The 19568-nt window shown below is 50.1% G+C and overlaps 1 protein-coding gene and 1 non-coding gene across 2 annotated transcripts in view; both read right to left on the reverse strand.

The window, feature by feature from the left end:
- Positions 1–4993: 4993 nt before the first annotated feature.
- DLGAP3 (DLG associated protein 3) overlaps positions 4994–19568 on the reverse strand; it is a 61945-nt gene continuing 47370 nt past the window's right edge. Inside the window, exons 9-12 of the mRNA XM_027967600.3 lie at positions 8041–8525; positions 7000–7091; positions 6598–6741; positions 4994–5892 (exon numbers count right to left, since the gene is read on the reverse strand). Coding sequence (XP_027823401.2) covers positions 5674–5892; positions 6598–6741; positions 7000–7091; positions 8041–8525 — 940 coding nt within the window. The 3' untranslated portion in view covers positions 4994–5673. The remainder of the gene's footprint in view (positions 5893–6597; positions 6742–6999; positions 7092–8040; positions 8526–19568) is intronic.
- Positions 10742–10814, reverse strand: TRNAG-CCC (transfer RNA glycine (anticodon CCC)). The gene has a single exon. It is a non-coding gene; the product is annotated as a tRNA-Gly (tRNA).

Here is a 19568-nt window from a genome sequence, read left to right on the forward strand (position 1 = left end):
TACTTTGGTCACCTGATGCGAAGAACTGACTCATTGGAAAAGACCCTGATGCTGGGAAAGACTGAGGGCAGGAGGAGAAGGGAACGACAGAGGACGAGATGGTTTGATGGCACTGTTGAGTCCATGGACATGAGTTTGAGCAAACTTTGGAAGATAGTGGAGGACAGAGGAACCTGGTGTGCTGAAGTTCAGGGGGCTGCAAAGAGCTGGACATGATTAGCGCTGAACAACAACAACAGAGAAGAGAACAGAATGGCCTACAATAACTAGCCTTCTGTCAGCCAATTAACATTTTCTAGGCATTGCCAAAGCCCTTCACTCTGTGGATCACAATAAACTATGGAAAATTCTGAAAGAGATGGGAATAACAGACCACCTGATCTGCCTCTTGAGAAACCTATATGCAGGTCAGGAAGCAACAGTTAGAACTGGACATGGAACAACAGACTGGTTCCAAATAGGAAAAGGAGTACGTCAAGGCTGTATATTGTCACCCTGCTTATTTAACTTATATGCAGAGTACATCATGAGAAACGCTGGGCTGGAAGAAGCACAAGCTGGAATCAAGATTGCTGGGAGAAATATCAATAACCTCAGATATGCAGATGACACCACCCTTATGGCAGAAAGTGAAGAGGAGCTAAAAAGCCACTTGATGAAAGTGAAAGTGGAGAGTGAAAAAGTTGGCTTAAAGCTCAACATTCGGAAAATGAAGATCATGGCATCTGGTCCCATCACTCCATGCGAAATAGATGGGGAAACAGTGGAAACAGTATCAGACTTTATTTTTTGAGGCTCCAAAATCACAGCAGATGGTGACTGCAGCCATGAAATTAAAAGACACTTACTCCTTGGAAGAAATGTTATGACCAACCTAGATAGCCAATTAAAAAGCAGAGATATTACTTCGCCAACAAAGATCCATCTAGTCAAGGCTATGGTTTTTCCAGTGGTCATGTATGGATGTGAGAGTTGGACTGTGAAGAAAGCTGAGCACTGAAGAATTAATGCTTCTGAACTGTGGTGTTGGAGAAGACTCTTGAGAGTCCCTTGGACTGCAAGGAGATCCAACCAGTCCATTCTGAAGGAGATCAGCCCTGGGATTTCTTTGGAAGGAACGATGCTAAAGCTGAAACTCCAGTACTTTTCCACCTCATGCGAAGAGTTGACTCATTGGAAAAGACTTTGATGCTGGGAGGGATTGGGGGCAGGAGGAGAAGGGGATGACAGAGGATAAGATGGCTGGATGGCATCACTGACTCGATGGACGTGGGTCTGAGTGAACTCCGGGAGATGGTGATGGACAGGGAGGCCTGGTGTGCTGCGATTCATGGGGTCGCAAAGAGTCAGACACGACTGAGCGACTGAACTGAACTGAACTGAGGCATTGGAGATGCAAAAATATCTGGGACCATCTTTTCCCTCAGGAGTTGTCTAACGTGGAAGCAGAAGGGTCTAGGAAATGTTGAGAGAGTGTGCAAAATGTGATGACAGGAGTGTGCACAAGCAGCACAGAGAAGGGTCCTCAGGAAGAATCAGGGAAGATTCCCCAGAGGAACCTTGAGTCTCAAATGCTGGCGAGCAGTTCTGCTTCCTGAGAACTGAGTGGGGCTCCAGGACACAGACTTAGGAATCAGAGAGCTGTAAATTCAAATGCTGGCCCCGCTGCCTGCTAATCTCAGAAAATCTGTTCACCCATTGTTTAAAAAAAAATGACAAAGAAAGTGGTTAAGATTTCACCTTCGGGGATGGGGGCGGGGGTGGTGCCATGTGCACTTTTGATTCCTGCTTGGGAGCCAAGATCCCACATGCTCTCAGTCAAAAAATCGGGGGGAAAAACCCAGAAACAACACTGTAACAAATTCAATGAAGACTTTAAAATTGGCCACATCCAAAAAACAACTTAATAAAAACAAAATCCCTAGGTTGGGAAGATCCCCTGGAGAAGGGAAAGGCTACCCACTCCAGTACTCTGGCCTGTAGAATTCCATGGACTATATAGTCCATGGAGTCACAAAGATCAGACACGACTGAGCGACTTTCGCACTTTCACACACTTCACTTTCAGCTCCTCCTAAGTGCTTGGTAATTGGTCACCCATGTTTCGCTTTCACTTTATGTTTCCTTTTCACTTTACGTATTCCTCAAATTCAGGCCTCCTTCTTCAGTGTCCTATGTCCGTTTATGGCATTATTTAGTAAGCCCAAAACTTGACTGACATTTTCAAGGCCTCTTCATCTTTGCATTAGTCCCCACATCCAGTTTACAGCACCTAGGCCTCCTCAATGTCTCTCAAATTCAACATCATCCCTTACCTGGACCACCTTGGCAACTCCTTCAGTGGTCTCCCTGCCTTCCATTGTCTCCTTCAGTCCATTTCTTTCAAACACTTAAATAAAACCATGAAATCTCCAGCTTACACTCAGGGGTCCCTTCCAGCCACATCTCCTTTATTTCCTCTCCACCCTGTCCTGCCTGTCACCTATCTCAGTTTCTGCTCTTCCCATCATCTACTACACACGTACTGTTCCATGACTTTGCCTAAGTGGGTCTGTTTGCCTGAAATGAATGTCTTCCCTTTTCATCCCTCACTGCAAAACCCATAATTCATCCTGCAAGACCCAGTTCAAAAGGCCTCTCTTGCAGAAAGCTTTCCCAGACTTGCTGGCTATTAGAGGCTCCCTCCTCTGGTCTCTTCAGCCGCCTGGGTGAATAGGCCTCCCTTTGTGCCATAACTTTGTGTTTATGTGACTCGCTAAGCCAGATGGGAGCAACTCAGGACGGGATCTAATCCTTCATATGCCCATGGAGCTCAGCACAACAACCTGGGCCACAACACCCTAAGGAGACTCCCCCCGTCAGCCCCTCCATCAGCCACACACTGGGAGATTTTAGACATCACTTCTGCAGCAGGATGCCTGCACAGTCTCAGATGCTGCCTGTCCTCTGCCATCCATTCCCATATACCTCTTGGCCCCAGCAAGCCTGGCCTAGTTATGCAGACTCATAAAAAGCTGTATAATGTAGAGGGTTAAACTTAGACTTAGCCATTTCCTGGCTTCGTGATTTGGGGTAAGTTGTTGAACCTCTCCAAGCCTCAGTTTTTTCATTTGTAAAATGGAGTTGATAACAACACCTGCCTCATAGGACTGCTCTGAGTATTGTCTAGTTCAAACTTCACCCAGGTCCCCACTTTCGAACCTCAGGATGATAAAGTCACTCAGCCAATGTCTCTCTTGGTAAGTCTTGGGATAACAGACTTATGAGCAGTTTTAGGTGAAATTTGAGAGAGTCAAACAATTTCAGTGTTCCCAAACCTGGCCAGCATCAGAATCACCTCATTTGTCAAAGACTTATCCAAGGGCAAAGATTCTATTCACTTTGTCTTGCACAGGAGCCCTCTTCACCTCCCAGTGGAGAGAGGACCTCTTGCTTTTCAAGTGGTCTTCCAAACTAGCCTGTAAAATATCTGCTCATGTCACTCTCCTGTTCAAAACCCTTCATGGCTCCCTATGGCCCTCAGGATCCAGGCAAACCTTCCTAAAATTGACTCAAAAGCCCAGCATGATCAAGCCTCTGCACTCCCAATGCCTCTTTCTCCTCCAGGCTTCTGCACAGATGTTCTCTGATCTTGTACATTCTTTACAGCCCTCTTTCAGGGGCTAATACTAGTCATCTCTCCAGCACTCACCCTTATAATGTAACTGCTTGCTTGTTGCTGCTGCTGCTAAGTCGCTTCAGTCGTATCTGACTCTGTGTGACCCCATAGACAGCAGCCCACCAGGCTCCCCCATCCATGGGATTCTCCAGGCAAGAACACTGGAGTGGGTGGCCATTGCCTTCTCCAATGCATGAAAGTGAAAAGTGAAAGTGAAGTCGCTAGTCGTGTCCGATTCTTCGCAACCCCATGGACTACAGCCTACCAGGCTCCACCATCCATGGGATTTTTCAGGCAAGAGTACTGGAGTGGGGTGCCATCATCTTCTCCGAACTGCTTGTTTACTTACTATTTTTCCCATACAGCTGCTAGCACCATAAGAGTAGAAACTTGTTCAGGGCTATCTTCCCAGTGATGGATAGGGCCAACCGTGGTTCTTGATAAATACTTGCTGAATAATGAATGAGAACTAGCTAGTCCAGAGTGACCCAGAAGAGCAGGCAACCCTTTGGGAAGGTTCTTCCTCCTGTCTCAAGGTGACACGTCAGCCTGAGGACTGGCAAGAGGACATGGTGAGCAGGAGCTGCCATCTTTTCCGGGGCTCAAAAGGCTGTAGAGCTAAAAGCTCAGGATTGACATTGGACAGACTTGGGTCTACACTCTTAGCTCTGCCTGTGACTTTGACCTGAACACTTGACCTCTCCTGAGCTTCAGCTTTCTCGTCTGTTAGAAGATTGAGCTACGTTCATGTAAAGCACTTACATCTTGCCTGACCCACAGGAAGCATCCACTAAGTGGGGATGCCACTTAGCTTCCCAGGAAAGTTCTGTTCTCTCTTTTGTTTCCCATCAATGTGCCCATGCACTGGAGGCATCAGAAAATGTGATGGCACAGAACTGAACAGTTTTCCGGAGCAGAGAGAACACTGGCTTTTTAGGGAAAAGAACACCAATATTTGTTCATATCGAAGAACAGCAGCCCTCACTGTCTACGAAGCACATGCTTCCCTCTGGGGCGGGGTGGAGGTGGGGGTGCGGGGTGAGGAGGGAAGCCCAGGCAACTGGAAGGCATAAAGGAAACCAGATTAACTAGAAGGAGGTGAAAGACTGGCCTCTCCACCCCGACACTGGCCCCTCTAGGAGGATCTTTCTGTCGCCACCAGGAGGCCAAATCCCCTTTCCCCCAGCTGGCCCACGAAACCCTGCTCTCCTCAGATCAAGATGTTGGCTCGGGCCTCCCCATCCCGCCACCCCGCTCCCTGTCCCGCCACCCGCTCCCCCACGCACGCAAGCATGCGCAGAAGTGGCTTCTTCTGGAGAGAGCAGCTGGCTCAAGTGCAGTTCTGCCGTTTTATTTTTCCTGGGATACTCAAGGGGATGTGGGAACAGCCACAGGTGTGGTGAGGGGAAGCCCCCATCTCCCCTCCCCAGCAGCTGGGGAGAGGGGAGAGGCCCAGGCGCCCCGGTCCTGGGTTGGTCCAGCCACTGCGGTCCCTGGGCCCGGTGGGCTGAGGGCTCAGGGGAGAGCCCCTGGGAGGATGGGGCGGGCTCCTAGGCGGGGTTCGGGATTCTTCATAAAAAGCCACGAAGCTTGATTTCCCCACGAAGCCCAGCCCCGCGGGGTGGGGGGGGGTGTGGGGGTGGGGAGAGGGGGGACGCAGAGCCCAGATGGGGGACCTGGCCCGGCCTGGCCCGTGGGGGGTGGGGTGGGGCAGTAATGGCAGAGATGGTGCCCGTGGGGAGGAGGTGGGGACGAAGCGTCGGACCTCGAGGAAGAGGGGTCCCGGTGGGGGCACAGGGCGGAGAGGCACGGCCCCCAGCCCAGCCCGGGCGCCTTCGCGTGGGGTCAGGAAGGTAAAAAACCCACGAGCGCGTGACGGGCAGGAGGGGCCGGGGCGTGCGGTGCCGGCGGGGCGGGCGCACGGGGCAGCCCGCGTTCACAGTGACCTCGACGCTGGGTGTACAGTACGGGTAGAAAACCGCGGGCCCGGGCCCGGGCTGGGCGGGCCGGGCCGGTCACAGCCTGGTCTGGGCCTCGGGGATGTAGATCTCGATGCTGTCGGCGCTCTCGGTGGCCGAGCTGTGGCGGAAGGAGGCGGCGCGCTTGGCCGCCAGGAGCCGCTTGCGCGCTTCCTGCCGCTGCCGGTCCACCGAGTCCAGGGAGCGCTCCTTCACCGGCACACCCCGGCCCCGCGAGGGCTTCTTTGGTATCGGCGGAGGGACCTTCTTCTCCTCCTGCCGGCAGAGGGGCGGCGCTTAGTTTGGGGGCGGGGTCCCGGCCGACTCCCCACCTCGCTCCCCCTCGGCCCCGAGGGGTTCACAGCGCACACCTCTGATCGTGAGCCAGGCTCTCGCGAGCGCGTGCGGGCCCCCCCCCCCCAAGCCCCAGGGGTGCCTCTTCTGCCAAGGTCAAACTCACATTTTTCATCTTTTAAAAAAAGGTGGACTCGTGCGCCCCCTGGTGAAGCCGTTTTCCACCTCCCGCATCAGAGAGAGGGTTTGCTCCCTCTCTGGAGTGGATGCTCTCCCTCCAGACCCAGGGGGAGCGCAGCTCCCCTGACCCGGGCGAGGCAATGCGGGTCACATTCCAAACTGCTGGGCCTCATCTCTATGAAGGTCTAGTGAGATGCGGGCTGAAGGTCCCCTCTGTGCCTAGAGCCAAGCTGAGGGCAGCCTGCCATTCTCGCTCCCTCAAACTACAGCTGCAGCCACCAAAGAAAGGGGTTCTTGCAGCTCAGGCAGTGATGAGATGGTTCTTGCCTTGGAACCGAGCAGAGGGCAGTGACCCAGAGGGTGGTCGTAGAGGGTCCCCATCGCCTGTCCAGGGCTGCCTTGGCTGGCCAGGGTCTCTTCTCTTGCCCTCCTCTCCCCTGCCCACACTCTCTGAGGAAGGGCATTTCCCAGGGTCTGGGCTCTTGGCTTGAAGGGACCTCCCCCCACCTTAGGCTCCAGGAGTTTCCAGCTGTTGGCCTTGAGTTGCTGTAGCTCCAGGAACTTGAGGGTCACATCCTCGATAGAGAGCTGCAGGAGGTCCCAGAAACCCGCCAGGTCCTGGAAGGTGGGCACAGGGAACGCAGTGGGGTCCTGCAGTGGAAGGAGTCAAGGGGAAGCAGCCAGTCAGAGGCCTGAGCCCCAGCCAGGGCCTGAGAAAGCCCCACCCCACCCTCACTGTCCAGTTCAATCTGGGAGAGTGGAGTGGGGACCGGGAGGCAGGGAGACAAGAAAGAGCCCAGACCTCTCCATCATGGGCACAAACACCTGTCCTCACTTCCAGGCATCCACACACTCTGGTCATCTACCAGGCACACACACCTGGTGGGCTCTATGCCCACGAGCACTCACCATGCTTTGCTGACACAGCCGGAAGAACTGCTGAACCTTTTGGGACAGGAGAAGTTGTGTGCTGCCCACGGCACTGCGGATTTTCTCCAGGACTGGAGAGCAAAAGGAGATGGGGGAGGGGAATAATGCCTCTCCTTCCTCTGCCTCCAGGAAGTCTGCCTGGGATGACTCTGACCCCTCTTGTTATCTGGCACCATACATCTGTCAGTCTCCTCCGGCCCCTCCCTGTCCCATATACTCCAGATACTAACAAGCAATTCCTGCCCCACTTCACCAAGAAGACTGACTCCCCAGACACTGATGTTTCTTGCATCATATGATCTACATTTCTTGACTGGTTATTCTCCTGTGTCCTCTTCCCTTCCATGTCAGAAGACAGGTGGAAATCAGTACCAGTCCAGCCCTACAGCCTTAGCCAGCCAGGCACTAGCTCAGTGACGCCTCGCTGGCAGAACTTTGTCACCTGTCGGCATGTGAGTCCTTGGCTCACTGAGAATTACCAAAGAATGAATTACCAAATTACCAAACGTCCCTGACTCATCTTCTAGTCACGATGCTATCAGCTTGGGGGTTCGGTGGTAAACCGTTGTCTCCCCTCACACTGGACCTGCGGGCCCCTCTGGCATGACCATGTCTTCCTGGCTGAGTCTCCTCCCAGGCCACAGACAAGAGCTGACCCACACACCGCCTCCCCCTCTGCCTGAAGTCCTGCTCTCACACCTGGATCAGACCTGGATTCCCAGCCAGCCCAGGTAGGAATAGGGGCTCCTGGAATCTCCATGGTCTTGGGCTGGTGGCTACCTCCTAGAAAGCCCAGCCCTTTCACCCACTCACTTTCCCCAGTCCTAGCTCTGGCCTCCGAAGCTGCTCACGCTTCCTTCCAGGAGCTCCCGGCATGCTGCCAGTGGGAGCCACCAAGGCCTGGGGTCACGCCGCCAAACTGTGAGAAAGGCACAGTCGCGCCCAAGGTCCTCTCCTATCCCACCGCATCCCCGGCCACCGCCAGGCACCGGGCCTCGCGCCCAGAGTCCCCGCACTCACTCTCCTCCGGCAGCTCATAGTCCTCCGCCTCGCGCTCCATCTGCTGGCACCAGTGCTCCAGCTTCTCCACCTCCGCCCTCAGCATCTTGATGAACCACTCGCCATCCCGTGGGCAGGGGGACGTGCGGCCTGAGTCCGGGAGGCTACGTGAGCCGCGCTCCATCCAGGAGTCGCGGCGCCCGGACCCGGGGCCGGGGGTAGGGGCAGGGGCAGGGCCGGGCGACCCATCGGTGGCCGGCGGCTCGTACGGCAGTGGGTAGCCCTCGCGGTAGGCCCACTGGCCCTGCGTGTGGACCGTGCGGAAGACTGAGTAGGTGGGGGCCCGGGGCCCGGGCTGGGGCTCAGAGGCATGCCTCTGGAAGGAGCGTCCGAACTGCAGAGCCTTATCTTCTGTGGCCACTGCGGCCAGGCCGGCCAGGCCCTCCAGCTCCAGGTCAGCCTGCACGCCGGCTGTCACACTGTTGGAGCGTTTGAACCTCGCCCGCCTGGTGAGAGAGGTGGCAGTCATCCCTGCCCCTGCCCAGTCTCACCCCAGCCCTCACCTGCACCCCAGGCCAAAAGGACAAGGAATGAGACAGGAAGACTACAAAGTGATGGACAGTCATCCACCACCTTTAAACGGATCGGTCCTCACCACGGGTGAGCACATAATATACCTAACTGCTGCACCGGTTCTGGACAGGGGTGATGGTCAAAACATTAAACCACGCATACTCGATGGGCAGAGCAGAGGCTGGCATATACCCATCAGACAAGACACAGCCAAAGTGCTAGGGCATCATCCTGCAGAAGCTGATGGGGGGTGGACCAGAGGTGCCCAGGAGGGTCCAGGGTGGTGGCTCTTCGCCACAACCACAGAAGTATCTCAGCATTTTAACACTGTGTCTTTGCTAATTTATACCAGCTGTATGGGTATGTCCTTACCTCTATGGAGAGACAAATCAGCTATGGCCCAGAGAGGCCCACGGTCACCCAGCTGCGAAACAGCAGAGCCAGAATGTGGACCCAGGGCTGCCACGCTCCACAGCCCAAGAACTCCCCACCACACCAGCTGCTAGAACATCAGGAAGAACTGTCTTAGAGCAGCTGGGGGAAGGGCGTTGGGCTGCAGCTGGGAGGACTTCTCCTCTAGGGACCCCATGGCTCAGCACAGAGCCTGGCCAGACAGTCAGCGGGTGCCAAGAGAGCTGAATTAAGCTGCTGACAGGAATGACACAGGGCCTGGAAATTTCTTGTCTTTGAGTTAATAATATGCAAATCATATGCAAAACAGAGTCAGCTGGCCTTGTTCTCCCCTCCCCACCCCCCCAGCTGACTGAGTTCAGTCAGAGTGAGAGCTCTTTTCTATGAAGAAGTCACTTCTCCCGAGGGGCATGAGGTTGGGGGTCAGACAACACTTAAAGAAGTGAGAGTCAGGAGATGCGGGGGTGGCAAGGAGAGATGAATAGAAGTTTGCGGTCTGGAAATTCAAGGAGCAGGCAAGAAAAGCCCATGTGTCCTAAGCCCCCTCCACTCTCACGGTCAGAAGAAAAAGGGGGTTGGGAGCTAGGTTTAGGGGCTCCTCCGCTTCCTGGGAGACTCCCACAACCCCCACAACTTCAGCCTTCCTCTTGCTGCCCAGGCCTTCTTTCCCTGCCTACTTCCCTCCAGCTGGCGGGCTGCCTGCTGGGAGCCTGTTGCCATAGAAACCAGGCCCGGAAGGATGCGGCAGGACCCAGGAAAGAGAGATGCACTCATGTGCAGTCTCCAACCAGCCCTATGTTCCAACCCCCACCCAGAGAGAGAGAAAACAGGAACATATCCACGTTGCGTCCCACATGGTCTTCACCTTGCCACCTGCCCTGTCTTGCCCTGGTCAAGATTTGCATCATTCTTACCGTGACTACTGGATCAGCCTCCTTTTAGACACAACTGCCTCCACTCAGTATAGCAGAGAAGAGCACAGAACTAGAAGGCAGACCTGAGTTCTAATGCTGGCCTTGAGGCCATGTGCCTTTGGGAAATCACTCACCTTCCACCTGGACCATCTAGTACATACATATACATATGTGTGTGTGTGTGTATAAATACATTATATGGTATATATGAATATATATTACATACAAACACACACACATATATGATATAAAATGATAGGAATGGACCAGTACATTGCCAAGGTACCTCGTTTCTCTAAAATTATACTTTGCAGGTGGGGGATGAGTGTAATTGGCAAGGGAGATTGAGGGACAAACTTCCAGCTACAAAATATTATAAATAACTCGCAGGGGTGAAATGTACAGCATGAGTAATATAGTCAGTACTACTGGAGTAACTTTATATGGTGACAGATGGTAACTAGACTTATCGTGGTGACCACTGCAATATATATATATATATATATATATATATACACACACATATACACACACATATATATAGTGTATGGAAATACTGAATTTTTAAATAAAATAAAATTATAATTTAAAAAATGATATCATATACAATTATACCTATGCATATTTTAGGATCTGGGGCCCAACTTTCCCTCACCAATCCACCCAGGACTAGAATAGTCTTTCTTTCTTTCTTTCTTTAATACTTATTTACTTATTTGGCTGTGCTGGGTCTTAGTCAAGGCACAAGGGATCCTTATTCTGAAGTGCAGGATCTTTAGTTGTGGCATGAGAACTCAGTTGCAGCATGCGGGATCTATTAGTAGTTCCCTGACCAGGGATTGAACCTGGGCCCCCGGCATGGGGAGTGCAGAGTCTTAGCCACTGGACCACCAGGGAAGTCCCTGGAGTAGTCTTTCTGAAGTTGACCTCTGCCCAGCTCATTCCCCTGCTCAAAACCCTTCCATTGCTCCCCACTGCCACCAAGATAGAGTCCAGGCTTCCTGTGCTGATGTTTACTCTGGATGCAGTTCCCTCTGATCTCATCCAGCTTGCACCCTCTTTGCTCCCCGAGTAGATTCTCGGGGCCCTGACTTTAGCCCCTGTGCTTGCTATTCCCCCACTTGAAAGGGCCTTCCTCCTCCTCACTGCCTTTTGGTTCCTTGCTCAAGTGCCCTCTTCGGTGAGCCTTCCCTAGGCCATCCACAGAACCATTTCTCCCTCAGCGGTCTTCTTGCACATGGAGGCAGTCCCACTCTTTAGCACTTCCCAGGTGGCTCAGTGGGTAAAGAATCAGCCTGCAGAGCAGAAGACACAGGTTCCATCCCTGGGTCAGGAAAATGCCCTGGAGAAAGGCATGGTAACTCACTTCGGTATTCGTGCCTGGGGAATCCCATGGACAGAGGAGCTTGCTGGGCTGCAGTCCATGGGGTAGCAAGGAGTCAGACAGGCCTGAGCACTCATGCAGGCCGCTGTTTGGTTCCATTTCTCTGTTTCTGGTGAGAGTTTCGTGTGTCTAACTGAACTGTTAGGATGTCCTTTGACTTCCTTTGAATATTTTTGTGCTTTGAGCTCCAGTTAGTCTCTGGCTCCTTCAGTACTCCAGCAATTGCAAACCACTCTGGGAAAGGTGGGACTTGGCCCAGTAAACACATTAGTGAAGATATGCCTCCCCTATTTGCTTTCTTGTTACCCCTACGAAGCATGGACCTGTCCTTTGGTATCACTGGGTCTGTGCCTTTCACTCTCCTCTGAGAGGTCCTGAGAAGATCACTCTGTGTCTTGATGGAAATAGGCCACATAGTCTGGAACTTCAGAAGCCTGAGTGCTCCAGGCTTCATGGTTCTCAAGTCAGTAGCTCAAGGAGCTCTCTCATCGTGTCTACTTGAAGGAAGACCAAAGAAATTGAGGAGCTTATAGGATTACTGGAAACACAATCTTTACCAACACTTCCAGCCAGGAGCCAGAGATTTGCACAGCACAAGCAGGAACTGGTCATCCTTGAGCAAGTGGCACTTAAAACTAGCAGTGTGGGATTTCCCTGGTGATCCGATGGTTAGGAATTTGCCTGCCAGTGCAGGTGTTTGATCCCTGGTCCAGAAAGATTCCGCATGCCGTGGGACAGCTAGGCCCAGGCACCACAACTACTGAGCCCGGGTGCCTAGGACATGTGCTCCGAAGCAAGAGAAGTCACCACAATGAGAACCCCGGGCACATCAACCAGAGAGTCGCCCCCGCGTGCCGCAGCTAGAGAAAACCTGCTCGCAGCCCAGTGCAGCCAAAAATAAATAAATGATTTTAAAAATAAACAAAACTAGCAATGTGGGATAAGATTACCCAAGAAAAGAGCAATGGAACAAAGATGCAAAGTCCTGGGAACACAGACATTGCAGGGACTAGTAGAGACAGTGTAGCCCCAGATGTGTCTAAGCCAGAGAGGAAAAGGAAGAAAATCAAGAGAAAGTCACCTAAAAGCAGATAGGAGACCAAAAAAAGTGGGGAGTCCCCCAAAAAAGGGTCTCAAGAGGGAATGAGCAGCCAACTGGAAAATGCAACCAACTGAGAATGAAAGGTGTCCACTGACTTGGTAACATGGAAGCCACTTGCGATCAGGGCAAGAGCCAGTTGGATGGAGTATGAGCAAGATGCAGAGGCAGGGGCTGTGAGAAGGAGTGCATGCTTGACTGCTCACTCACGTCCGACTCTTTGCGACCCTATGGACTATAGCCCGCCAGGCGCCTCTGTCCCTGGGATTCCCCAGGCAGGAGGTAGAGAAAACTAGGCGAGACAATGGGCTTCCCCGGTGGCTCAGCGGTAAAGAATCCATCTGCAATTCAGGAGACACGGTTCCATGCCCAGGTCGGGAAGATCCCCTGGAGAAGGACATGGTAACCCGCTCCAGTATTCTTGCCTGGGAAATCCCATGGACAGAGGAGCCTGGTGGGCTACAATCCATGGGGTCGCAAAGAGTCAGACAGGACTTAGCGACTAAACCACCACCACCACCATCAGGCAAGACAACTCTTCCAAACAGCTTGGTAGAGAAGGGAGGAGGAGAGAAGGCAAAGTACTTTTAAGGAAGGGATAATATGATTATCTGGCAATTATCTCTCAATAGGACTGGGAGGAGGGACATTTTGTTGAGGATGGTTCTCACATGCTATATCCCTAAGGGGCAGGCAGAATAATGGCCCCCCAAAGAAGTCCATGTCCCAATTCCCACAACCTGTGAATATGTTACCTTCCACAGCAAAAAAGACTTTGCAGAAAAGACCACATCAAGGATCTTGAGATCCTGCACTATCCAGTTGTGTACATTTTAGTCAAAAGAGTCCTTATCAGTGAAAGAGGGGAGCAGGAAAGTCAGGATCAGAGAAGGCAATGGGGCAACAGTTTCAAGGCTGGAATGGCATCATGTGAGGACTCTGTCGGCCACTGTTGGCTCTGAAACCAGAAATGGGCTACAAGCCAAGGAATGCAGACAGCCTCTCTAAACTGCAAAAGGTGACAAAATAGATGCTTGCCAGAGACTCCAGAAGGGATCAGTCCTGCCAACACCTTGATTTTAGCCTAGTGAAACCCAGTTCAGACTTCCAACCTCTAGAAATGTAAAATCATAAATATGGAGTATTAGATGCTGCTAAATTTGTGACTATATATCCTATCAGCAACAGGTAACAATGCAATTTGTAAAGAGAAGTCAACTGAAGCTAGAGGAGAGAAAGGCAGTAATCCAAGGACCAGAGATGAGGGGAATAAATAAAAACGAACATCCTCTAAGCAGTTAGCATGTGCTAAAGCACTTTATATGCTTTAATCAATATGCTCAATCATCACATTAGTATCACCCCTACTTACAGGTGAAAAAACTAAGACTTACAGAAGCTTAGTGACTTCCTAAGACCTGATAGTATCAATTTAGGGCAGTCTGTCCACAGTGGCCAACTCTTAAACCGTGACACTCCACTGCCTCCCTAGGACTGAGGGAGAGGGCAGCTTTAACCAGAAAGGCAGATACCTCAACCCCTGAGGCCAGACTGTGGGAGGAGACAAGGGAAGAGATGCAAGCTAGAGATTGGTCCAGAAGTGGAAAGAGATCCCACCAGATGACCTCAATTGTTACAATAAAATATGCTGGGAGGGGACTTCACTGGTGGCCCAGTGAAGACTCCACACTTTAACTACAGATGGCACGGGTTTGACCCCTGGTCAGGGAACTAAGATCCCACTTGCCGCAAGGCATGGCCAAAAAATAAAATATAAATTAAAAAAATAATAAAGTAAGCAGAGCAGTTGTCTGCTGGGGATTAGGGGCTAAGGAGGCTGGGGGAGGAAATGAGAATGAACAGCTTTTGAGGAGGCAGGCTAGCAGAGTGGTTAAGCATGTATATTTTGGAGCCAGACGGCCTGGGTCCAAAGCCCAGCTCTATGGTTTGTGCCTCAGTTTCCTTATCTGTAAATGAGAATGATAACAGAACTGTTATGATAAATCTAAAAAACTTAACCACACCTGGCCTGCCCATTGCAAATGTTAGCTATTATATGGTAAGGCAGGAAGACTTGTAGCTTGCACTGAAAAGAAAGGGAGGTGAACAAATGAAATAATGGGAGTGTAGCACTGAGAACCCAGCAAGACCATTGTAGTTACTGATTATCATGATTGCTTTTGATCATTTCCATCTGTTCTCCCACAGCACTCTGAATAAAACCTCTTTTATACACCATATCACACTGCATTATAGTTGCGTATTTGTCTGTCTCCCTTATTAAATTGGGCAGTTCCTCAAATAAACGTTGCTTGAGTGGTAGATTGGTTGGTTGGTTGGTTGGAAGGAAGGATGGCAGAGACTACGAATCATCCTTCAACATCCATTGCTCTTCTCCCTTAATTATAGAATCCCACAGTTTTAAGTTAGACACATGGCCACTTCAAATAAAGATTCTTTTACCAATTCCCCCTGGCAGCCAGGTACAGCATGTGGTTAAGTTGTAGCTGAGGGGATATAAGCAGAAGTAGAATGTGCAACTTTCAGAAACTGTTCCTAAAGGGAAAGGGTATGCCCTTCCTTGTTCCTTCCTCCTCCCTGCTGCCCAGAATGCAGACACGATGACCGGACCCCAAGCAGCCATTTGGGACCATGGGATGGAAGCCAAGGACTGAGGACGGAGGAGCAGTAAGGTAAAAGAAGACTGGGTGCTGCCACTGTGTAGCACCTGCCAGCCCTCAACTGACTCTCTGGACTTCTGGGCACGAGAGAAATAAACTTCTGTCACATTTGAGTCACTGTCATTTAGGGATTTTCTGTAACTCACAGCCAAACCTAATCCTAACTAAAACAGATCCATTTTCAGAGCACTGAAGTGCAGGGCTTATGCCCCTATTTAGTTTTGGATCTGGCAGTATTTGCTGCAGTCTTCACCAACAGCTGCAAACACAGGATAGAAATTGGCTTCAGTTATGAATCACCATTAACTCATAACAATGCCTTTCACAATATTTTCTCCCCAAGCCTTTTAACAAGGTTGAGGAGGCCTTCTCCCCTCAAGTCCTTTTGAATGACAATGCTCACATTCCTGATGCTTCTGGAAGTTGTTATCATGGTTACTTCTGGGAGATGTTTCTACTGTGATTCTCTAAGGGATAACAAAAGGCTCTGAGAAGAAACTGGCTTATCCCAAGAGATGCATTGTCCAAGGAATGCTCAACATTCTAGGAGTTGTCAAGTGGTTTGGCTAGGAGTATTTGGCAGCAGACTGGCAGGGGTGGGAGGGAAAATGGGCCTGGAGATTTCAGCAAGGCTCAGCCATTGTGCCAGCTCCCTCTCTGACAAAGCATCCAAGACCTTAAACATATAATCAATCAGGGATTCCCGGGTCCACCATCCCTAGCCTGGGGGCTATCTCCCTACCCCCACCCAAGTAGGGCTAGGATGGGAGACTGAGGAAGAATCATGACCATCTTGGAGCTGACGGCAGAGGACTAGAGGTGGTGTCCACCCCCCAGTCTTGTGGCCAGTCACCAACTCACTGCTTCTGCAGGACTGCTCTTGGAATATAACATCATGAGGACGGATGCATCCTGTTCTTTAAGCACATGCCCTTCACAAGTCCCACTGCCAGAAATGACCGTGATGCTAAGCAAGGGGTGGACTTCTTGCACAGAGTCCTCCAGGTATCCCTAAGTGGGCATTTGGATCTAAGCAGGGTTGTCAGATAAAATACTACAGGCCTCTCAGTTAAATTTTAATTTCAAATAAATAACAGCTAATTTTTTAGTATATGTCTCAAGTACTCTTTGGGAAATACTTTTACTAAAAATAATTCATTGCTTATCTGATAATCAAATTTAATTGGCTGGTATAGTTGTTTTCTACTCATGTTTTTTGTTTTGTTTTGTTTTCGCTAAATTTGAGATTTAAGATAAGATCTTAGTGGGAGAGATCTAGACGTGGAAGCTACAAGGGGAGCTCATGACTGGAGAGAGTCGGAAGTAAAAATCACATGGTTTCGATGTTCTCAGAAGGCCCTACGAACATTCTTCTGAGATTCAGCAAGGACATTTGATGCATTCTTTTATCAAGGCCCAGAGTGTGCTGGGTCTGGAAAGACAGGTGCTGTGGGATGCTCTGAGACAGGGCTGGTAACTGTTTCTTAACTATGCTCCCTCCCTCTCTCCCACCACAGAGTCTTAGCACCTGCTGGTCCTTCTGCCGGGAATGCTCAGCTCCCACTTTTTGTTGATTTTTGCTCATCCTTCAGGTCTCCACTCAAATGTCACCTTCTCCGCAACGGGGAGTCCATGCCTGGCCCCCCGATGGGCCCAAGCCCCGTATCACACACTCTCACAGTGCGTGTGCCTCTCCTCCGAGGCTCCTGCGGTGACACTTCTGCGTCACTTAGGAGGTTCTTAGATTAATGCAGCAGCCAGCTTCACAGTGCAGGGTTGTGTCTGGCTGGGTCCCTCTTTGTGTCCTTGGCGCCCAGCACAAAACGTGACACAAATACCAGGGATACAACTAACGCCTGTGGACAAATAAATCTTAGGTGGAGGCATGGTGGAGATGGAACTGAAGGGGCACCAACCCCAACTCCTGTCTATCTCTAAGCCAGGCCACCACTGCTGATGAACAACAGCCAAGACCCACAGGCAACTCTCAGGTGTTACGGGCAATAAATCTGAATTTTTCACCCAACAGGTTAGCAGAGAACCCCTGCATAGCAGAAAAGGAGAAACTTTTCCTCCCCTGCCATTTTTAAAACCAAAGTACAGAGAGAGAAAGAGAGAAATACTGGGACCAGTGAGATAGGAGCAAGGATAAGAGAGTCCAGGAAAATTCGGTGGCAGCGGGTGGGGGGAGCTAAGCCTGGATGCACGCCTAGAAAGGCTGCTGGTACTCATGGCTCACTTTTACGTACCAGTTGGGACATGGTGTGTGGTAAGTGAGACTTCGAGTGCCAGGGACAGAAGGGACAGAAAGGACGGCGCAGGCGCATAACTAAGGATGCCTCCAGCAGACATGCAAGGAACCTGGCCAGAAAGATGCGCCAGATTTCTTCTCTCCCACCTGCCACCCCCTCTGGATTCCCAATGTGATCACCTGTCCCAAGCAATTCAGCTCCTTAGACACTGATCCAACACCATCTCCCCTCCCCAATCCACCCCTCCAAACCTCCCTGAGCACCTACATGAGGACAAGGAAGACCTCAGTCTCTATCTGTCCCCACCCTTCCTAACTTCACTCCAAATGCTTCCAAAATCAGTCCACTTCTCTATCTGCTGTTCATGGCCTAGTCCAGATGACTGATCGATGTAGTGGACTGAACCAACCACCCCCATTCACACAGAAATACTGGATCGAGCAAAGCCCCAAAGGTGGTTTTGCTACAATGCCAAGCTTGAAAATAGGAAAGAGACAACTTCAAGTATCAGAAACAAAGAAGAGATTCAAAATCTGAGTGGTGAACAGGAATCTAAGCCAAGTGAGCCACAGGAATACGGGCCAGACATATGCTAGAGGCTAGATGGTAATGCTCAGGGAGGATAAAAGGAGACACCCTGAGCCTCTCCATCCTGGGGACCTGGAAGGAGACCCCATGAATAAAGCCAGCAGCCAGAAAAAAAAAAAGGTTGTTTCATTTGCAAATGCAGACTAAAAAACTCATGTCATGATTCAGGTATGTGGCCTGGAAGCAGGATGCTGAAACATCAGAATATCAAGGCTGCTCTGTGTGTGGGTGTGGGGTCTGAATGAGTAGTACCAGTGAAATACAGAAACCTCCAGCTGAGATATTAACTCTAAAACTGGTCCCAAGCTCAAGCAGTACTTCGGCATAAAGGGAATTGAACCCAGGAGGAAGCAGTGGGCAGTAACAAGCAATAGCGAACACATAAATTGTTAAAACATGTTTGTAAATCCAAACTATTAAACCATAAAAGACATAACAACAACTGATTTGGCAGGGTTTTTTAAAGCAGTATAATCAGAATACTAGAAAAACATAACATGGAAAATGGGAACTAAGAAGGAAATTAAAGTGTTTCAAGGTTCTTATTTTGTGCCTATTTCAAGATAGAAATACTGATTTCAGACTCTATTAGAGAAATGTGAAATTAAGTATATTTGTCTGAAATCTGAGGGAAATCACTACTAAAACATATACTTCCAAACCAGTGGAGAGATGGAGGGAACAGCAGAAATAAAGTCACCTTGATCAGTTCAATAGATGGCAGAAAAGTAGGGGAGGATAAAAACAAAGAAAAAGCATGTCCGGAAGAAAATTTTCAAAGAGATGACAGAAATAAGGCCAAATGAATCAGTAATCAAAAATATATAAATGGATTAAATAGGTCTACTAAACTCTAGCCCCGTACTGCTTATAAGCAGCATACCTAAAACATGAGGATACAGAGACATGAGGAGACAAAGGATGAAAAAAGATGCAGTGGAAAATTAATCAAAAGAAAGCAGACATGGCAATTAAACCAGGCAAAAGCAACTTCAAGGCAAAAACCAGCAATAAGGATGAAAAGCATCCTATTTAATGATAAAAGGGCCAACCCATCAAGAAGATACAATAATCATAAGCCTGAATACTACTGACTTAAAAAAATACACAATGTAAGAACTGCCAGTTAAGTTTTATTTGGGGCAAAATGAGGACTGCAGCCTGGGAGATACAACCTCAAACAGCTTTGAGAAACTGCTCCAGAGACGTAAGGGGGAAGGATAGTATACACGTGATTTTGGTAAAGGGGGAGTACGTGCAATCAAGCACATTCTTTTGTAGAAAGTTTCTGCTGAGAAACAATTGTCACCATGAAGGATTTTAGTGCTTTTCTAGATATGATGAGATACAAGAATTGGGCTCATAGAAACAGCTCCTGAGAATATCTGACTATCTGAAGATCTGTCCTGCCGGCTTTGACTATCTGAAGATCTGTCCTGCTGGCTTTCCCGCAGAATGCCTCATTTCTGCTCTCCACCCTGAGCTCCTTCATGGGTGTCGGAGGCGCTGTTGCAGCAACAGCATGTGATGTAATCCTCGCAGAGGGGGATGGCAAGCACCCACGGCAAGTGCCAATTTGTGGTCGACAATACTAAATAGCGTTCTTTCAAATTAGAGAAAATGATTAATGAAATTCCCAGGGGAAAC

The sequence above is a fragment of the Ovis aries genome, chromosome 1 (assembly GCF_016772045.2).
Source record: "Ovis aries strain OAR_USU_Benz2616 breed Rambouillet chromosome 1, ARS-UI_Ramb_v3.0, whole genome shotgun sequence".
Classification (NCBI taxonomy): domain Eukaryota; kingdom Metazoa; phylum Chordata; class Mammalia; order Artiodactyla; family Bovidae; genus Ovis; species Ovis aries.